At 39.4% G+C, this 21702-nt stretch overlaps 1 protein-coding gene across 9 annotated transcripts in view; it reads left to right on the top strand.

Moving 5' to 3' along the window:
- Positions 1-21702, top strand: part of LOC137062969 (membrane-associated phosphatidylinositol transfer protein 2) — an 81860-nt gene extending 60158 nt beyond the window's left edge. For 5 of the 9 annotated variants that reach the window (XM_067433936.1, XM_067433941.1, XM_067433938.1 and 2 more), the window contains 10 exons: positions 719-883; positions 3537-3788; positions 5137-5285; positions 8240-8365; positions 8450-8566; positions 11180-11328; positions 13694-13843; positions 14431-14614; positions 18092-18220; positions 18298-21702. In XM_067433936.1, the coding sequence (XP_067290037.1) occupies positions 719-883; positions 3537-3788; positions 5137-5285; positions 8240-8365; positions 8450-8566; positions 11180-11328; positions 13694-13843; positions 14431-14614; positions 18092-18220; positions 18298-18639 (1763 nt within the window). In that variant the 3' untranslated portion in view covers positions 18640-21702. The remainder of the gene's footprint in view (positions 1-718; positions 884-3536; positions 3789-5136; positions 5286-8239; positions 8366-8449; positions 8567-11179; positions 11329-13693; positions 13844-14430; positions 14615-18091; positions 18221-18297) is intronic. The other 4 variants (XM_067433943.1, XM_067433944.1, XM_067433940.1 and 1 more) reach the window with 3 other exon arrangements.

Below are 21702 nucleotides of genomic sequence, written 5' to 3' on the forward strand. Positions count from 1 at the left end.
AATTATTTTTACATTATTTTATATATATATATATATATATAATATAATATAAAATGTCATTCTTTTGATTCTGGTGTGAATTATAACCTAGGCATGTTCTTGAAAGATTTAATGAGTGGTCCAGCCTATGAGGAAACCTGTTTGGAAACCAGCACTAATTTTGCAGTTCCATTCAATGTGACTAATACTGCAGAAATTACACACTTCACCTTTAAAATGACATTACAGCAAGAATAATATGGAAAAAATGTAAATTCAAGCTTGACTAATGACAAATCCTGATTCCGATGATGGGCTTGCATGTGTATTTGGTAGATAATGCCCCATGAGGACTTGATGTTAAAACAGTAAATGCTCTCCTAAATTCCTCCAGAATGGAGAAAGAAAAAAAAGATTTAAATGGACTCAGGGGCAGTATTTACTTCTTTGGAATTGTGTTTGCATCTTCTTTTCACTTCTTTTTAAATCAAATGGCCCTTTTGCAAATGTATAATGATGCTTCATTAAAGCTCCGATCCAAAATCTAGTGAGTCCGCAACACTGCCTTGAGCACACCTATGATGCTCTCTAGACATAATGCTGTCTGTATAGGCAGCTCACTAGGTTTGGGAACTGAGCTTTAATCAGTACTGAAAATTGTCTGATTTCTGGGCCCTAATTTTTCTGTCAGTTCCACTTCCTGGCCCCTGCGAGTAATTACTGGTTTTGGTCCTTACAGCGGACGTGATGCAGTCTCACGGCATTATGTTTGGGGATCACTCCAATCCTTCGTCTCCGGGATCCATCCCAGCCTTCCGTGGAGCCCGCAGGGCCAGTGAGACCAGTATCGCCAGCCAGGTGTCGGGGTTAGCGGACAGTTACACCGCCTCAAACATTGCCAACAGTAAGTTAACACATGTTCACACTCGGTTAGGTTAAATAGAATAACAAGAACAACATCTAAATATCAACAAAATCTTCACCAAGGCTGCATTTATTGGATCAAAATGACCGTAAAAAATAATATTGTGAAACATTATTGCAAATTATAATAACCGTTTTATTATAATTAGGGCTGAAACGATTCCTCAAGTAACTCGGAGTTACTCAAATTAAAAAAATTCAAACTGAAAAGGCAAAATGATCTGCCTCGACACTGCATTTAGTCCATTTAATAGACACGGATGTTGCAGAAATTTTTTTTTTGTGTAAGGAGGACTCGGAGGATTTGAAGTTGTGATGATCGGGTGCGTGTTGATGGTTTGTTTTATTACAAGTTTCCTTCCTGTCCAATATTTTTTGCTTTTTACAAAAGCCACAAATACTTCAGAAGACAGTAAAGGCTCATGTCATGCCTGAGCTGAAGCACAACATAAATGCAATGGCATTATTGTTATTTATATTACTATTATTTTGCTTTATTGGTTGTTTTAGATTGAACTATGTTTACCTTTTTAAAGTAATTTGAAATAGATTTTTATAATATGCAATTGAATGCATAAAATTGCATACATTAATAACTGTGAAACTAAACAATTTCAGCAATAAAACTATTAATTTTTCAAAAACAAATTAGATGTTAATTTTAAGATACCTGTCTTATTTTCTTTTGTATATTTAGTTTTGCTCTTTAATAAAGAAAAAAGTAATTATTATCTAAATACTCGATCAATGGAATAATCGGTGGAATACTCGATGACTAAAATAATCGATAGCTACAGCCCTAATTATAATATTTTTAAAAAGTGTAATTTATTCCTGTGATCAAAGCTGAATTTTCAGCATCAGCCTTCAGTGTCACATGATCCTTCAGAAATCATTCTAATATGCCGATTTGCTGCTCAATAATTTTTTATTTATTTTTATTATCAGTGTTGACAGTTGTGCTGCTTAACATTTTTGTGGAAACCGTGATAGATTTTTTCAGTATACTTTGACGAATATAAAGTTAAAAAGAACAGCTTTTTAATTTGCAAAATAACTCTTTCCTAACATTATTATGATTATTATTAACAAAGTCATTACTGTGTCCTTGCTGTACAGGGTCCAGAATGATGTTGTCCTATATATACTTTCAATTTGAAATGTCTGTAGAGGAGCTATGACCTCATATGTGATACCATTTGAAACTTTCTGGAGATATGCATCACTGTGGCATTTGTTTTAGACAAAACAATGTATTTAAACTAAATTACTCTGGTACCATTTCCGCCTGGATTTAGCCTACCCAAACTGAAAAGCTTCCCATAAACACATAGGGCCTCAAACTTTCGTAAATATATGAGCAAAATCTGAGATTCTTCATTTTGAAGAATATTACTGAATTTAGAAATGCAGTAAAAAAACTGTGTTAACTTGTTGTTCGGTTTGTGTACAAGTGGGATGATTGGTCGGTGTAGTTTTTGTCCCGCCCTCCTCCTCCATGATTAGACGACTTGATAAAAATGACAGTGACGAGCGCTGCCTATTACCCAGCGTTAAACAGTACAAACAAAACAAAACAAAACAGACGGGGCAAAGAAACTCTTGAAATATTATCATGGTAGGCCTGCCCTACATATTGCATCAAAATGCAATGTCATCAGTTTGCCTAAATTATAACATAACGTTTAAATGTTTTACGCACCATTTACTAGTGGTAGGGGGGAGCAGGTGTAAATTTCTTTCGTACCAACTAACATTTTGAAAATACAAACCTTTTCGTGAAATCCGAAAATTTACGCCAGAATGGCTTTACGAAAAATTTACACACACATTCCCTCTGCTCGTGTTTCATGAATGAGGCCCATACAGTGGTCTAAGTTCAAAATGTTGGTGTCATTTTACAGGAAACCCTTTGAAGTTACATAAAACACTGCTAAAAGTGATGAACATGTAAGTATATGAGATGTAATACCCCCCACCTCACTATGAATTCATTTTTGAAAGTGTGTAACTCAGGCCCTGTGAGCTCTAGCACCCTGCAGACAGTTTGGGCTGTTTCCAGCAGATCTAATTACTTTAATGACACTGGGATATTGTATTTTATATCACTGTATATGGTGAGGTGAGAGGAGGGGAGGGGCATACAACATAACAGACAAACTTCTGTTTCCAATATTTTCTGGAATTTAGACATTTGGAAACAGCCCAACCTGTCTACAGGTGCTAGAGCACACATGGCCTGAGTTACACACTTTCAAAACAGAATTCATTAAAAAGAAATCAAATTTTTTTGGGGGGGGTTATTACAGCTTAGACAACATATTCTTACATGTTTATCACTTTTAGCAGTGTTTTATGTAACTTCAAAGGGTTAACACCAAACTTTTTAACTTAGACCACTGTATGTGTGTATGGGAAGCTTTTCAATTTGGGTAGGCCAGCCGAAAATCCCTCAAATGGTACCAGATCTTAAGAGGTTAAAAAAAGCTTATTTCCCCAAACTTTTTAATTGTAGTGTGCTGCAAAAAAATGAAGCAGTGAAAGCATTTAAATGCTGCTAATATAGCTATGAACTATCACGTCATGTTCACCTTTTGACTGCTGTTGTTTTGATGTTGTTGTTTTTTCTCCAGTAACGCAAGCATGCCAACTTAGGCTCTCCAAAAAGCTCAGTCTTTTGTCCCAATTGGCCCTTCCCTATAATAAAATCAGCTCCCGAAGCCCCTCCCCTAAATCCTGCAAAGCACAAAATAAACGGCAGGTAGAAAGACAGGATTCCAGCTGTTTGGATGATACAGAGCAGAGCATCTCTCTAGGCTTTGAGCCCTCACCCTCGCTCGCCTCAGATCCGCCATCACCATGTGTCCTGCTGGACATCGAGCAAGGTATTTGGAGCGTGGGTAGACGTCCGGTCCGAGGGTCTCTTCGACCCTCCAGATGCACCCGCTCTCCTGTTTGCCTGCGTTAGTTTCTACCATTGCTGCATTCCCTGCAATCCCTCCTACTGCCTGTTTTAGCCCTCCTAATCTTCAGCCTGTTTTCTTGCTGACCTCCCCGGCGCTGACGCCTTTGTTTTCTGAATTCATGCCCCCATCCTTTAAAAGCTCAGCGCTGGTGCTCTGGTTCTTCATCTCTGGAGCCCTGAGCCGCTCTGGATGATGAACACCTTCTGAAGATGCTTTGAAGGACGCTGACTTGTCTTGCTCCCATTATCCGGCTGTGCATCATGCTTACGGACTGTATGTTTTCTGTTAGCAGTCGCTTATAGATAAGGATGGGAATCAAGGAATTTAGCTATTCTGATTCCACATAATGACTTGATAATACTTTTGAGGAAGTGCTCTCAACTATGTACTAAGCAACTTTTTTAAAATGAAAAAAAAAATTTCTTTTTTTAAATGCGTATTTTATTTTAAAATTAAAATGTTTGAAATAAATTAGTCATACATTTTAATTTAGTTTTTTACATTTTCAATTAAATTTTACATTTAATATAGGAAATATGTATTATATATATAAATTTGCATACGGTTTGGGGACATGAATTGTTACTTTTTTTTTTTTTTTGTCAAACCAAATTAATATTACTTTCACTACCATTTATTTCAGGTCTGTTCCAAATTAGTCTTTAAGTGCATTTGGACATGAGTGATTCCCTTACCTTTTTTTACTGATTCATTTAAACCCGACTCTTCTTTGTGAATCAGACTGCACTCTTATGCTGTATGTTTAGTTACGTGAGGACATTGCATTAAAAAAAATGTTGTGTGTATATTGTCTTTATTCACCCCCTCAGTCTTCCTAGTCAAAATGGAACCAGTTTTGAGTAAAAACTGGTTTTCAATTCCCAATCCTACTTGTAGAGAAACAGGCATTTGCAGATTCAAGAACATTGAACCCCAATGAAACAAATTTCTAACCAAAAATAGGGTTGTGTTCTTGAGTGTCTTTGCAATGGGTCATGGGAGGAAGAATACAAGAGATGTGTGCTACAGCCTCGCATGGCCCAGTGCACATTACAAAATGACAATTTCTTCCATTTCTTTCCTTCCTTTTGAGCCCCTGAAGCAAATCTGCATCATATGTCCTCGTCCTGTCCTAGAACCTGCATCTGAAACTTTCATAAATTATGTACAGATGAAACCGAAATCTTTGATGGTATTTGAACCTGCCGTTGTAGCGGTAATGGTTTGGACAGGCATGACTGATTCTCTCGTGTTGTTTCTCCTGCAGTCGCTGCACGCTGGTGGGGTACGAAGCGCATTGATTTCGCCCTGTATTGTCCTGATGCTCTGACTGCGTTCCCCACCGTGGCTCTGCCTCACCTGTTTCACGCCTCCTACTGGGAATCGACGGATGTCGTGTCTTTCCTGCTCAGACAGGTGAAGAGTACTGTATGGTTTAAGATGATTACATTATTGTATTTTTATTGAAGGAATATTCGGGGTTATTTGCACATAGAAACATTATTATATCATATAAAAAAATTCTGGCTTTTAATAATATTTTTAATTTTTAATAATACAGCTGCAAATAAGTATTTGAACACCTGAGAAAATCAATGTTAATATTTGTTACAGTAGCCTTTGTTTGCAATTACAGAGGTCAAACATTTCCTGTAGTTTTTCACCAGGTTTGCACACACTGCAGGAGGGATTTTGGCCCACTCCTCCACACAGATCTTCTCTAAATCAGTCAGGTTTCTGGCCTGTCGCTGAGAAACACGGAGTTTGAGCTCCCTCCAAAGATTCTCTATTGGGTTTAGGTCTGGAGACTGGCTAGGCCACGCCAGAACCTTGATATGTTTCTTACAGAGCCACTCCTTGGTTATCCTGGCTGTGTGCTTCGGATCATTGTCATGTTGGAAGACCCAGCCTCGACCCATCTTCAATGCTGTAAAGGAGGTTGTTCCCCAAAATCTTGCAATACATGGCCCCGGTCATCCTCTCCTTAATACAGTGCAGTCGCCCTGTCCCATGTGCAGAAAAACACCCCCAAAGCATGATGCTGCCACCCCCATGCTTCACAGTAGGGATGGTGTTCTTGGGATGGTACTCATCATTCTTCTTCCTCCAAACACGTTTAGTGGAATTATGACCAAAAAGTTATATTTTGGTCCCATCTGACTACATGACTTTCTCCCATGACTCCTCTGGATCATCCAAATGGTCATTGGCATACTTAAGACGGGCCTGGACATGTGCTGGTTTAAGCAGGGGAACCTTCCGTGCCATGCATGATTTCAAACATGACGTCTTCGTGTATTACCAAAAGTAACCTTGGAAACGGTGGTCCCAGCTCATTTCAGGTCATTGACCAGCTCCTCCCGTGTAGCTCTGGGCTGATTTCTCACCTTTCTTAGGATCATTGAGACCCCACAAGGTGAGATCTTGCGTGGAGCCCCAGTCCGAGGGAGGCTGACAGTCATGTTTGGCTTCTTCCATTTTCTAATGATTGCTCTAACAGTGGACCTTTTTCACTAAGCTGATTGGCAATTTCCCAGTAGCCCTTTCCAGCCTTGTGGAGGTGTACAATTTTGTCTCTAGTGTCTTTGGACAGCTCTTTGGTCTTGGCCATGTTAGTAGTTGGATTCTTACTGATTGTATGGGGTGGACAGGTGTCTTTATGCAGCTAATGACCTCAAACAGGTGCATATAATTTAGGATAATAAATGGAGTGGAGGTGGACATTTTAAAGGCAGACTTGCAGGTCTTTGAGGGTCAGAATTCTAGCTGATCGACAGGTGTTCAAATACTTATTTAAATTATTATGTTTTTTAAAAATCAGCATAAAATGATCTGTTATATTAATCTGTGCTGCTTTTGGTAACATTTTAATATAATAAAATAAGGGTGTGCCAATTTAACATTTATTTTAATTTAATTTTAAGTTTAAGTCTAATTTAATTACAAAAAATATTTTAAATTTGGTGATGCTTCAAGATGAGATTGACGTACAGATCGGGATGTGAATTAATTTTTTGGTAGTGCATAAATTGGTTTTATTTCATAATTTTTATTTAAATTATTAGTCATAGCAAATTATTATTTAAAAAAAAAGTTATTATCAATGCATATATCCTACAAAAGCAATTCCTTTTAGGGGGGGGGGGGGGGGGGGGGTGAAATGCTGTTTCATGCATACTGAGCTTTTTACACTGTTAAAGACTTGGATTCCCATCCTAAACATAGACAAAGTTTCAAAAACTAATGTTGGACGTTTGATGGAGTATTTCTGTGTTAAAAATACTCCTTCCAGTTTCTCACAAGTTTCGGAGAGTTTTTTTCGAGTATGGGTCTATTTGACGTTAATAGAGCGGAAGGTCCTTGTATGGGCCGTACGGGCTCTTCTCCTGGTAGGGTGCGCGCGCGCGTCACTAGAGCGAGAGAGGAAATGCACGGCCGTAAACACTCTCTCAGCCGCAGATCCAGTCGTCCGTGAACACTAATGTCGGTTATAGTCCGCGCCGCGCTCCACTTCATTCCTCCACTTTGACATTAAGCAACTTCAACGGTTCAGCACAGCATTCCAGGAAGGCAGAGCTGCATTTGAACCGATTTGAATGCAGAAATGCTTCAGTCGCATCGCAAAGTGGATCTCCACACTCCAAGAAGTGTGTTTTTGACGGAGCCGTCCCAGCTATAAAGGTTCGGTCCTGCTTTGGAAGCAGCCGGTGAGTAAAACTGCTTCAAATGTCTGTGCTGTTGGCTCGTCGCGTGAGTAAACATCAGTAAACGACACGATCGCGTGCTTCGTCATTCAAATGCCCTAACGGACTTTATTGCTGTTCTCTGTATAACGTTACACTAGTCTGACGTGCAAAACCGTTTTGCTTGCTACTAAGGTTTGGTCGCATACAATAGTCCATAAACAAAATCATGTCCTCATAAACTGAGAGTAAAGACAAATGTTGACAGGCCACTAAATACAGTACATACCACAGAGACGGACGTCCTGCTGTTGCTGTTTCTATTTCAGCCTCCGAATCATATCTATTAGCTGAGATCGATAGCAAGGGTTTTTCCACGCTTGAGGACGTCACCGCTTTGCGTATTTCGTCATTCTTTAGCTCCGCCCACACGATACGCCTCCAGGCGCTCGGTTTTTTCCGGAAAGACTCGGTACAGCCCATATTTCTTTTACAAATATAATAAAACTAAAGACTTTTCGGAGATATGAAGGATGCAATACTACTTTATAGGTACTCAAGATTGACATGAAATTAACTGAAACTGAGTGTTTCACCCCCCCTTTAATAAAATTGAACAAATATATATAAATATATAAAAACAAATATATATATATATAATTGTTTTTGGGGTTTTTTGGCTCTTAGGTAATGAGGCATGAGAATTCGAGTATTTTAGAACTAGATGGGAAGGAGGTGTCTGAATTCACTCCGTCCAAACCGCGAGAGAAGTGGATGAGGAAGAGGACCCATGTGAAGATCAGGGTAAGACAGGCATGTAGACATCTCTAAAATCTCATGTTGCCATTTAGTGCATTACAGGATTGTTGCTTACGTAAAGATGTGTTTGTGTTGAAGAATGTTACAGCAAATCACCGCGTGAACGATGCCGTGTTTAATGAGGATGGACTTCAACTAGTCATGGGTCGCTTCATGTACGGGCCGCTGGACATGGTCACACTGACAGGAGAGAAGGTTAGTGCCTTATACGCTTTGGTTTGTGTAGATCCCGGAGACACAGTCAGCCCATCCAACTTCAGCCACTCTTCAAAATGTACTACTACTTTGTTTATAACTACTTTGAAGTAGGGATGTGCATTTCAAGCAAAAATAATATTCGATGATCGCTGGGAATTATTCAAATATTATTCGAAAATCGCACCCCTCCCCCGCATGCACGCAAACTGGCATAGGTATATCCTTAAATAAAAGCCTTTGGTCAATTAAACGCCGGGTCTCTGATAGTGGCGTGGTCAGCACCAACAAATAAAGGCCGGGGGAAAATGTGTGGATAATCTCCTAAATGCCTTTCATTTAATGTGCACTCAAGTTCATCGTAATGTAGGCTACAGTAGGGTTGTGCCGTGAAGGCTGACCAACATCACGCAATCATCCTGATGCCACACGCCTGTTCTTGCGAGTGCGACACACACTAATTCTATATAGTCTCTTCTATAGTTAACCTAAAAACTTTGTAGGGATGGCTCTGTAAATTAAATTGAGAATATAACTGATGCATTTATGCCATTTTAAATAGGCTACATGATGAGAGATGAGATCTGTGAAAATACCGTGTCAGGCAGGCTACACAAATATTGATCTTCTCATCTTTTTTATACGTCTTAAACACTATTCGCACGGGATTAGTATTATCTAGGGACCTCTGTGATTTAGAAATTACTCCCCCACATCTGAGTTTTGTGTTACGCGCATTCGCACGGGATAAGCCTGTGATTTTACTCGAATTTACTGACTTATCTCCCGGATATGATGTTAAGACTTCGTTATAGATATCGCTGTATGAAATCATTAAACAGGCATCGATATCGTTTTGATTATTTTATAGTAATAAATAAACAATTTCGTTTTTTATTTATTACGCAAAACTCAGATGTGGGGGAGTAGCCTAATTTCAGAGGTCCCTAGATAATACTAATCCCGTGCGAATAGTGCTATTCTCTGCATTTAACTTAAAATATTTTATTTTGTACAAGAAAACAGAATAGGCTTCAAAGTAAACTATGTTGATGAAATATTGTAAAGTGGTCATTAACTATAGGCTACACGAATGACCATTTATAAAAACAGGCAAAATCAAAAATGAATAGGCCCTATCTCCGAGAAAAGTGCGTGCAACCTATTGGAAGCACAGGTGAGTAATTAGTTTGGTCAGAAAAATAACTAAATTATAGTTTAAAAAAACTAAGTTAAAAAAATTATGTAAAGCGACATAAAGTGCACTCTTCTTAAGTGGAAGGAAGCTTTTTCCCTCATGCGCAATATAGAAAGCGCAGATGCATCATTAGTTGGGTTGGAAAAATAACAAGATCAGTTTTTTAAAGTAGACAATAATATTTATGTAAAGAGATAGCCTATATTAAAATAAAAAATGCTTAAAAGTAGGCTATACAACTCTTAAGTGGAAGAAGGCTTTTTTCCCCTCACATGCAACCAGGCTGTAGAAAGCTGAGTCTGGTTCGGCTAAAATAATCTCACGTGCAACCTATATAAAAAATTAAGCGAGGAATAAGCATCTGACATTTTTCTCAATGCTGGTTACTGATTAGGCTACAGTAATTCTGACCAAAATTGCTTTGTCGACTTTCTAGCTGTTGTTGTATAAATGGTGATATGTTTGCATGTTTCGTAAAAAAAAAAAAAAAAAAAAAAAAAAAAAATCAATGATAGATATCTGTCCACTGGAACGTTATCGCTTTTATTCGCTATTAATTTAAAACAGTTTAAAGGCTACATATATGAAGAAAGAGAGGGAGAGAGACCAATGATGACTGTTTAATTCATTATGGTATAGGCTGTGTTAACAATTAATTCACTGTAATGTGGATAAACGCGCTGTCCATGAATCTGTCGTCAGTACCATTTTTTCAACTTTCCCTAACTGACTGTGCAGCTCCCTTACATGGTCATCAAAAAGTTTCTCTAGTCTGGCAGTGATCGTCTTTCTAGACGGGACAGTAAACTCGGGTTCTACAAACTCCATCAGACTTCTAAAACCCTCTCCTTCTACAAAGCTGATCGGAAGCATATCTTTAGGGATCATCTTCGTGATGAGGGCCGTTGTTTGCTCTGCCCGTCTAGAATCCGACTTGGTTGATCGGATCATAAAACTAGCCACTGATTGCTGGGTGCTTTGCTCTCAGATGACTGTGCATTGTAGTGGTTGACCTATGATAAGCAAGCTTCGCATGGCAGAGTTTGCACTGCACTTCTTTTTCATTAATTTTATTATAAGAACTCCACACAGAACTCTTATTCGACATCGTGACTCTACGTAGTGTGCGTATGAGACGATGTGTTCTTCTTCTGTTGTGTGAGAATTGATTGACAGCTTTTACGTGCGGTTTTGACAGCGCCACGCGCTGGTTACATTAACACGTCACCACCGCATCAGAGCCGCAAACGTGGATTTTTTTTTTAGACGACAATCGCACAGCCTATTCGATATTCTATATTAAATCAACTAATCGAATATTCGAAAATCGTGACTCATCCCTACTTTGAAGTATTGTTTTCCATTGGCATCTTATTCAATTTCATTTCATCCATAACTGTTCTGCTCTTTTCAAGGTGGACATCCACATCATGACCCAGCCTCCATCCGGTGAGTGGGTGTACTTCAGCACAGAACTAACCAATAGCAGCGGCCGAATTTCCTACGCGATTCCGGAGAGCAAACGGCTGAGCATCGGAGTGTATCCAGTCAAAATGGTGGTCAGGTACGTCATAAATGTACATTTGTTCTGCACATAAAAGCAGAGGCAAACAGAGTACACAGCTTCATTACTTGATTTAAAGTACAGATACCCCTTGCTAAATTTTACTCAAGTACAAGTAGAAGTACTACAGTCAGATGTTTACTTAAAGGGTTACTTCAGCAATTAGCATATAGCTTTTAGCATATAGCTTTCGGCAAGGAGCGCAATCATTCGAATAAACCCCTCCAGGGGTTCTACTGATACAAAGCCATATGCTAATCGTAAAAGTAACCCTTTAACTGTTTAAATTAAAGATTAATCCTTATTAAACTTATAAAAGCTATTGAATCAAGAGCAGTTAGTGATGTCTTTATATTTGGTTTGACATTAAACAAACAGCAGTAAAGGCTACTGCCCCTTTAAGACCTAATGCAGGGATATGTGTCATCTTTCTCAACTGTACAGTAACACTTAAGGCATATACAGACTACGTCTGCTTGGATACTCATCAAGATGGACATGTTGTTTACTATTTGAGTGAGTTTGTCCGTTCAAGTGCAAGACTTGAAAGAGAACTCAATATTTGCGCGCTGTGAGACGTGTGCGCTTCTCACAACGCACGCAAGTTCTCATTCGGGTCTTCTGGCTCTACACCCGGCTGATGACGGAGAAAATAACTGATCATGTTCGAACATATGGCAGCACTCGCACGCATTGAACAAAGTTTACCATGAGAGAGCGTTTTGCCTGTTTTTCTTTTATTATCCCTGTTGTTGTAGTGTATCACTGAGGAGCCATCCAGTGTATCCATCGACAGAAACATAAACAAAGCATTATTTTAAAGTTACAACCCATATTATAGATGCGTCATCAGATGTAAGATGAACCACATACGTCCACACCGCAGACATGTTGATTTAGAAAAGCATGTGCAGGTCACGTTTCTGTTTGCTTCATCACAACATTTTGGCCGTATTTCGGTGAATAAAGTCTTTCGGTGGCCAAATTAATATATATATAGTTAATTTATATAAACAGTATATTTGTATAGATGGTATCATGTTATTACAATTCCCAGTCCCGCCCACTCCCGGCAAAAAAAAAAATCTGATTCCATTAATCATGTGATTTAATAGTGATTTTATTTCCCATCCCGCGGGAATCCCGGAATAGCGTTTTTTTGGGGGGGATTCCCAAAAAAATGTCAGCCTCTAGTGCGGAGCCAAGTGAGTGTTTCAAGTTCTCAAATTAATTTCTATGAAAGTTAAGCTTCCGAAGGCATGAACTGAAAACGTGGCAGACTGAACACACGCTGTGAATTTACGTGTTCAGTTTTTAATTGTAGTGTCTGTTCTCCAACTGAAATTATTTTATGAAATTTTATGAACGCGGTGGGAAAGTGATCCAGTGATTCGGTAGCGGTGGCTTTGGGCATGGCCTCACTGGGCAACGGAGCAATGCATTCTGGGAATTGTTGTCTTTCATCCCCATGAGACAAATACATTTTCTGTCTTTTCTCAGTCTAGAAGGCACCAAATACATTTTTTAAATTCAGATTCATCTTCCCGCTGAAGTACCCCTTTAAGTAAAAGTACTGAAGTGCTTGTTTTTAAAAGTACATTTTCTAAATATTGCATTACTACTTTCACAGTGCTTAAATTTATGTACAGAAACGTCCTACATGTAGTTAACATAACATAAAAATGTTAATGTTAATACCTTGGAGAATTTATAATGCAATGTCCCGCAAGGCAATAGCACAATGGCAACACTCTGACAAACCTCTGCTAGAGTTTTGATGGATTTTTTTGCAGCCAGACTATGTTAAACACAGAGCATACTCAAGAACATCACGGGGTTGGCACATTCCCGGGATGGACCTGCTGCGTCTTCATCTATTGTTTTGTCCATGGTTTCGTCTCTTATCTAAATCAGACCATGGAGTTGACTTTGGCCGAAAGCTGAAGGTGATTGCTGATAGGCTGTCCCAATTAGTGGCGCCTGCACAATCCAATCACGTTTAAGAGGGAAACATCAAATTGAGGGTTTCTATATATATATATATATATATATATATATATATATATATATATATATATATATATATATATATTTTTTTTTTTTTTTTTTTTTTTTACAAAGTAACAAAAGGTACTTACGATTATGGATTGAAATGTAGTGGAGAAAAGAGTACAATATTTGCCTCTCAAATGTACTTGAGTGAAGTCATGAGTACTCCCCAAAAATAGTACTTTTTGTAAAGTACAGTAAAGTACAGGTCCCTCAAAATTTTACTAAAGTGCTGTACTCAAGTACATGTACTCCGTTACTGTCCAGCTCTGCATAAAAGGTTGTGTTTTTTAAACAAAGTTCTCTTTGTCCAAAGGGGCGACCACACATCTGCTGACAGTTACCTGACAGTGCTGCCGCGTGGCACAGAGTTTGTCGTGTTCAGCATCGACGGCTCTTTCGCCGCCAGCGTGTCCATCATGGGCAGCGACCCTAAAGTACGAGCAGGAGCGGTAGACGTGGTCAGGTGAGAGCTTGTCTTCATTCGTTTAACGCTATAAAGCCTACAGATACGAACGTTTCTAAGGACTCTAAATAATCAGGATGATCAGTACTGCTGAAAAGCCTGTTGGATATAATTTACTACATGTCCTCGTCCACCACGTGTCTTATTTCTGTGAAATCTTTACTGATTTTATAAAGTAAAGGTGCAAATAACTTTTATACTTTTACTAATGTTTCAAGATGAACACTCATTGATTCACATTACAAGCAATCAGAATTTCAGATCATTTTCTGGTCATGTAAATATCAGCAACTGCACCAAATTTGCATTTTTTTTCTTTTCTCAGTTTGGGCCTCTGAATAAAACTAAGGTGTTTGAGTATGAGCTCCATATTCTCACTATATCATACTATATTAGCCATAAAAGCCTGATGTATCAAATATGATACTCAACAAACATGTGCAAATGTTTTATAAAATGTTTTATTTTAGATTTTGTGTAAAGGTTAAAAAAAAACTAGATTATTTTATACATCAGGCTGTAGAGCGTTAATGAAGCTCGACTCGTAGGTCAGTCGTTTGTAATGTTCGCTGTTCTTACTGTTGCAGGCACTGGCAGGACCTAGGCTACATGATTGTGTATGTGACAGGACGGCCAGACATGCAGAAGCAGCGTGTGGTGGCCTGGCTTTCACAGCACAACTTCCCTCACGGGATCGTGTCCTTCTGTGATGGGCTCGTACACGACCCCCTCCGCCACAAAGCCAACTTCCTCAAGTCTCTCATCACAGAGGTGAGAATATACAGTGAGAACCGCCACAAATGCCTCCTTTTCTGTACCGCAGGGGGTTGTGGGTAATATAGTACTGGCATTTACAATGCAGTAATCCTGAATCAATATTGATATTTGAAAAAAAAAAAAAATCCACAATATTGATTAACAGCGTAACAAAAGTCTTAAACATCATTTTAGGAGTTTTCAAAATTTGAGGATCTAAATACAGCGTAATGTAATTATTAAACAATTTTATTTATTAAACACAAACTTTATTAATTTAATTAAAAAAAACGCTGCGCTGTTGCACATTCTTACAGGCTCACGGTTTCGTAGCAGTTCAATCCATGAATACCACAGATTTATGACAAGCGATGACTTGTGATCTACTGATACATTTCTTTATGGTGTTTTGTACAATATGTTGTAAGATGCACATATTTTTATTTATTTTGAATGAGCAGCTGGAAGAGTAAAGGCATTTCAAAATAAGTATCTCAGTGTATTTCAGGTTTGTTTATAATTAAAAGTTACATTATGAATTTTTATTTTATTTTATTGGCATTTCATAAGGAGCTGTATCTGGCATTTAACTTAAAGTCCCACTGTAATCAATAATTTTATCATCTTTGATCATTTAAACGTTTTATGAATAAGCATATACAGGCTCGTCTACAAGTCGATGTGTCAGAATGGTATTGTTTTTTATATATCACTCTCTAACACTAATTCATACGATTAGCCTTTGGCTTGCCTACGTTATCTAACAGCTAATAATGCATTACACAAACCATGGTTCTGTTCACCTTCCCAGGGTCAGATAGCTGCCGTCAGTCCTTAGAATCGCTTTGAACATCATAGAAAGTCAGTGGAGAAAGGCATATATTTCATCATGAAAATAGTAATATACATATTTCACCCGCTGTAATATGTACCTGATTTTTCATATCATATAAATAACCTGGCTTCTTTTGAGACTCCCCTGCTTCAGAGCGGTTATAATTCATGATATGCTTAAGCCTATCCACACATTGATGTGATTGGTTACAACATGTCTTTGGTTCACTGCATTAAGAAGTAAATGCACAACAATGGCGTTGACACCACACGTAGACACATTAACAACAATAAAAACTTGATCTTCACCACAGGGGGACTTTAAGATCAACTCTAGTATCTTCTCTCTGGTTCTTCCATCGCAGGAAGGAAAGACTAAGAAGTTTATTTAACACTTATATTATATACACTCACCTATAGGATTATTAGGAACACCTGTTCAATTTCTTATTAATGCAATTATCTAATCAACCAATCACATGGAAGTTGCTTCAATGCATTTAGGGGTGTGTTCCTGATCAAGACAATCTCCTGAACTCCAAACTGAATTTGAGAATGGGAAAGAAAGGTGAGCGTGGCATGGTTGTTGGTGCCAGACGGCCCGGTCTGAGTATTTCACAATCTGCTCAGTTACTGGGATTTTCATGGAAAAACCATTTCTAGGGTTTACAAAGAATGGTGTGAAAAGGGAAAAACATCCAGTATGCGGCAGTCCTGTGGCCAAAAATGCCTTGTTGATGCTCGAGGTCAGAGGAGAATGGTTCGACTGATTCAAGTTGAGAGAAGAGCAACTTTGACTGAAATAACCACTCATTACAACCGAGGTATGCAGCAAAGCATTTGTGAAGCCACAACACGCAAAACCTTGAGGCGGATGGGCTACAACAGCAGAAGACCCCACCGGGTACCACTCATCTCCGATACAAATAGGAAAAAATGCTACAATTTGCACAAGCTCACCAAAATTGGACAGTTGAAGGAAAAATGTTGCCTGGTCTGATGAGTCTCGATTTCTGTTGAGACATTCAAATCGTAGAGTCAGAATTTGGCGTAAACAGAATGAGAACATGGATCCCTCATGCCTTTGTTACCACTGTGCAGGCTGGTGGTGGTGGTGTAATGGTGTGGGGGAGGTTTTCTTGGCACACTTTAGGCCCCTTAGCATTTTTTAAATGCCACAGCCTACCTGAGCATTGTTTCTGACCATGTCCATCCCTTTATGATCACCATGTACCCATCCTCTGATGGCTACTTCCAGCAGGATAATGCACCATGTCACAAAGCTGAAATAATTTCAAACTGGTTTCTTGAACATGACAATGAGTTCACTGTACTAAAATGGCCGCCACAGTCACCAGATCTCAACCCAATAGAGCATCTTTGGGATGTGGTGGAACGGGAGCTTCGTGCCCTGGATGTGCATCCCACAAATCTCCATCAACTGCAAGATGCTATTCTATCAATATGGGCCAACATTTCTAAAGAATGCTTTCAGCACCTTGTTGAATCAATGCTATGTAGAATTAAGGCAGTTCTGAAGGCGAAAGAGGGTCAAACACATGCAGTATTAGTATGGTGTTCCTAAAAATCCTTTAGGTGAGTGTAGATATGACTAGAATCAGGACATTATTTAAATGTATCATATCAGCAAAATTTTAGGGCTGTACTAGAATAATCGAATATTCGTTCGGTGAGGTGGCATTCGATTTTCAGTTTTGAGATTCGAATATTCGTTTTTTTTTTTTTTCAACACGTGACTTCCGTCGCGGACTCATTCTCACTCATGCTTGAAATAATAATAATAAATTAAAAAAAACACCGCAACATGCTTTCAATAAAAGCATTGCGCATTTTAGATTTAAATTAACAAAAAGTCAGAATAAGACAAAATAAATCCCTTATATAGAATAAAACTAATTGTAATAGATATTACATTTTGTGTCATTTTAAAAACAATTCATCTATTCTTATTCAACTGTTTATAAGCATGCTACCGTGTTCTTTATTTATTACAGTTCATTGAAATCACTGTGTGTTACTAATTTAATTTCTGTTTTGGGATTCATTTGTTTTAAAGAAAGGTTCGTTATTAATACCTTATTAAAGTTCTTGCTCTCAACAGACTTTGTGTTTTGTATCACTTGTGCACTGTCCGTTTTCGGAGCATAAACCTGCCCGTGTAATGCGTACCGGAAACTGTCCTATTTAAAAGATTATTAAATGTTTATTAATATTTAAAGAATGTGTGCCACCTGATCATATTGCACCAAATGCAACACTGCACTCCACTGGGTCTGCCGCAACACATTTACGATGCCGAAGAGTGAAACGTGAAGTCGTGAAAGATGATACAAATGCAAACCGACACTATTATTATATATTTAGCCCCACCCACCGAAGCTTCGAATATTCGATATTGATTGCCACCTAAGCTTCGAAGCTCAAAAAATGGCATTCGAAACAGCCCTACAAAATGTATGTTTATATTTTAACAATTGATTGTGCGCACAAACCTGTTTAATTAACTAAAAGAATCCCAGATACATTATTTATATCAAGATTTTATGCGTTTATTGTGTATGGATTTTACTCATTCTTAAACTCTGCAGAGACTCAAATATACGTGAAATGTATAACTAAAAAGCTGCTCTTTTGTAGGCACATATGAAGATCTTCGCTGCTTATGGCTCCACTAAGGACATCTCTGTGTACACATCCCTCGGTCTGCCACCATCACAAATCTACATTGTGGGGAGACCAACAAAGAAACTGCAACACCAGTGTCAGGTATGTTTACGTGCAGTTTTTCCCTCTATTTTGTTTTGTTTTTCTACACTCACTGAGCCGTTACTCTCTATCCACAGTTCATCGCCGATGGCTACGCGTCTCACCTTTCTCAGCTGGAGTACAATCAGAGGTCGAGACCCGCAAAGACTGGCAGCGCTCGCATGGTCCTCCGGAAAGGCAGTTTCGGGCTGGGCGGCAGTGGCGACTTCTTACGAAAGCGCAATCACCTGCTGCGCACCATCTCTTCGCAACCCACGTCCTCAACTCCGCCCGTGCAGATAGGCCGTCCCGAACGTGCGCAGAGCCAATCGGAATGTGACCGCGACCGGGCTGAACGTGCACAGAGAAGTATGAGCATCGCCGCCGGCTGCTGGGGCCGGACCAGCAAACTTGAGGGCGGAGCCCTGAGCCCTAAATAGGCTCAACCACCGGGTCCAAATTCCGGAGGCATTCATTAGGCACACAGGCTGCAGGAACGGTAGGAGACGGACATGACGGAATCTCAGAGTATTACAACAGACTCTGTGAGCAAATCTCACGGCATTACTATTGTTGCATGGGAAAAAATTTTGTTCAATATTTCGTTTTTTTTATTTTTTAGACCGGCAGCCAAACATTTTCCAGAAATCTAGCGCCTTAAGCATCGCTCTGGGTCATGGCCCTCGCCTCTTGACTTGATTGAATGTACTGTTGGGACTGAAAACACGGATCGTTGGGTGGGTATGGACTCTTCCCGCTTCCTCTATCATTCCCCAGACTTCCCTTCCGGTGTCCGCAGAGATTCCCACACATGTATATATGTGCCTCCTCTTACCTGCTCAGGGCAGCCATGAACTTGAGGAGCTGATGAGACCCAGAGGCCATTTTACTCATTCGCCCCATCCTGGCAGCCTCTCTGAGTCGAATCGCAGCAGCATTTGGCAATAAGGATGGAAGCCCAATCACACCGAACTCCGTCTGCAGGTCATCAGAGGCCTTAACTTCTTATTCAGAGCACGAACAAACTCTCAAAGGAACAACAATCCCTTTACAAGGCCATCTGCTTGCAATACCTCTGAGACGCCACCTCGACATGGGCTGCTGGGTCACCTTCCACGTTAATTTCTTTCTCGACTGCTGTTTCGTTAACTTCTGAGCCACCAAACACCGGTCGCAAGCACACGCCACATCTGCTGAAGAAGACTTTCCTGCTGCTGCTGCTGCCGTTTCCCATCGAGGATGCGCCATGCAGCCCGCTGTGTTTGCATGTTCGACGACGTCGGACGACTTTTAAAAGATTTCGCTCAATCATTTCCTCTCAATCCTTTGCACTCATTTCCAGGTGATCGGGGGGGCGATTCGACTCCCTCGCTCTATACTGCCGACGGCCAAAACGAATTCATTTCGAAAGCTGTAGTTCTGCAACTGCATAACCTCATTGTTATTTTGCACTAGTGGAATAGTGGAGGTCCTTGTTACCATCTCACGTTCGCGTGTAGTACATGTCCCTTATTATTTATGGCAGGGTATTTGTGCGCATATGCGCCATTATATAGTTCTCCGAAGACAAAAGAAGGCAAGAAATGTGCCAAATGCAGGCAGATCATAGGAACCCAAACACGTCCAACGTTACCGATGGATTGTAGCAACGTTTCCCAAGCGTTTCCATGGCACATGTATAATGTTTTTAAGATTTTAGATCATTTTAGATCAACTTCAGTTATCTATGATATTGTCCATATGTTCATATGTAAGTGATTTGAGGTATATAGAAATTGTGCTTTTAATTTTTTGCGATTTTAAATCGGACAGCATGACAAAGTCGGGTGGAGTCGTGAACCGTACGCGGTCTGTTTCTATTAATCATGTCATGAACACACTGGAATAGCCATGCTGCATGTTGCGGACGTATTCTTCAAATCGAACTGGGAGGCTTCGAACGTGGCCTTTGTCTGGAGTGGATGTTCTGAACCGAGGTCTGAATGGGACTTCAAACAGTGTAGATACTGTAAAAGATGTAAATTTCACTATAATAGGATATGTTACGGTCAGAATTTATTTATTTCTGTAGCTTCATAAGATGATGGATATTTCAGGTTTGACTGTATTTCATGTGTTGCTTTATTCTTTTGTCCAACAGTTCTGAAATGCTTCTTTTAACGGACCAATGACGTGTCTCCTTGTGCATAATTGTTGACAGTGTTTCCGTAGCAAACCTCTAGATGACGCAACCACCGCCACCGCACGGACAATCAGTTCAGCAAACAGACGACATCCTCGGGTGTAACGGGCAAGGAGCACGAACACCTACACGTGCACAAACGCTCAGTCTCTTCTCCTGCAGACGTTCGCTTTAGCGCATTGAAATTTCCACGTAATGTGAATGTGGTTCTGTGATAAATTCGCTCCAAACAACTGAGTTTAAATTGGTGCTGCATGGATTTTGAAGCTCTGATATGGCATTTAGACAGGTAATGCTGCATCTAGCTCAGTACTCGACATCAGGGGTTCTCAGTGGAAATATGCTGAAAGGTCTGTCAACTTGTACCACTGATATCTAGGTCATCTTGGTTGTTGGTTTATGATTTGAATGTTAACCACTGAACAAATTCTCCATTATATTATTCCACACACTCTTGCCAACTGAACCAACTTACTTCTGCACTTTTTCCTGTTTTCAAATCAAGCTGTTTTTCACCAATGTTGAGAAAGTCGACGAGTTTCATTTCCGAATGGTTGAGATTAGGATTCAGACGCATCGTAGGGAATCATATGGCATTGTGATCGACAATTGTGCCACAGTTTTTACACGGCAAACAGCAGTTTAAACATCCGCGGCCTTGCTTGTAGGCCAGTGTATGAGTATTATATCTTCAGATAAACCAGATTATAGCCACTTTTGTACTTTGCATGTCACAGAGAAGCTTTCGTACACTTTCCTGTATTCTTCAATAATGGGCCACACTACAAACCCCCAATTTATAGCTATTACAAATATGCTGTTGTCTATATAGAACATCATATCAGTTGTTAATACCAAATATTTAAATGATATTACCGTTAATCCTAATTCCAATCATTTTTTTAATACTAACATCTGAGAAAGACATTAAATTAAATGCATAGAAATGCATTTTGAAAAATTTACATTACAGTATTTTTGACGTGTAAATGCTGTCTAATTAGTGTGCAGGTGTTTCAAAACACAAGCTCATTGGATGAAATAAATATTCTGAAATATCCTGAAACAATCATAATTTTGTGCCCATTTTATTTGTTGCCAAAACTTTCCGATTGCTGTACAAATCATTGCAAATGAATCACTTTCCCAATCACTTTTCAATGATGAATGGAGACGTACTGCAGGTTGATTTTACACTCCTGTTGACGTACTGATCTGGACTGACTCGCTCCTTTACAGTTTTCTTACCAGGTCGGTGGTTCAGTGCTCTCATGTGTATAACTGTATGTACTGTGGATTAAATACAGTTGGACAACTACAA

The sequence above is a fragment of the Pseudorasbora parva genome, chromosome 23 (genome assembly GCF_024679245.1).
Source record: "Pseudorasbora parva isolate DD20220531a chromosome 23, ASM2467924v1, whole genome shotgun sequence".
NCBI classification, from domain to species: Eukaryota; Metazoa; Chordata; class Actinopteri; order Cypriniformes; family Gobionidae; genus Pseudorasbora; species Pseudorasbora parva.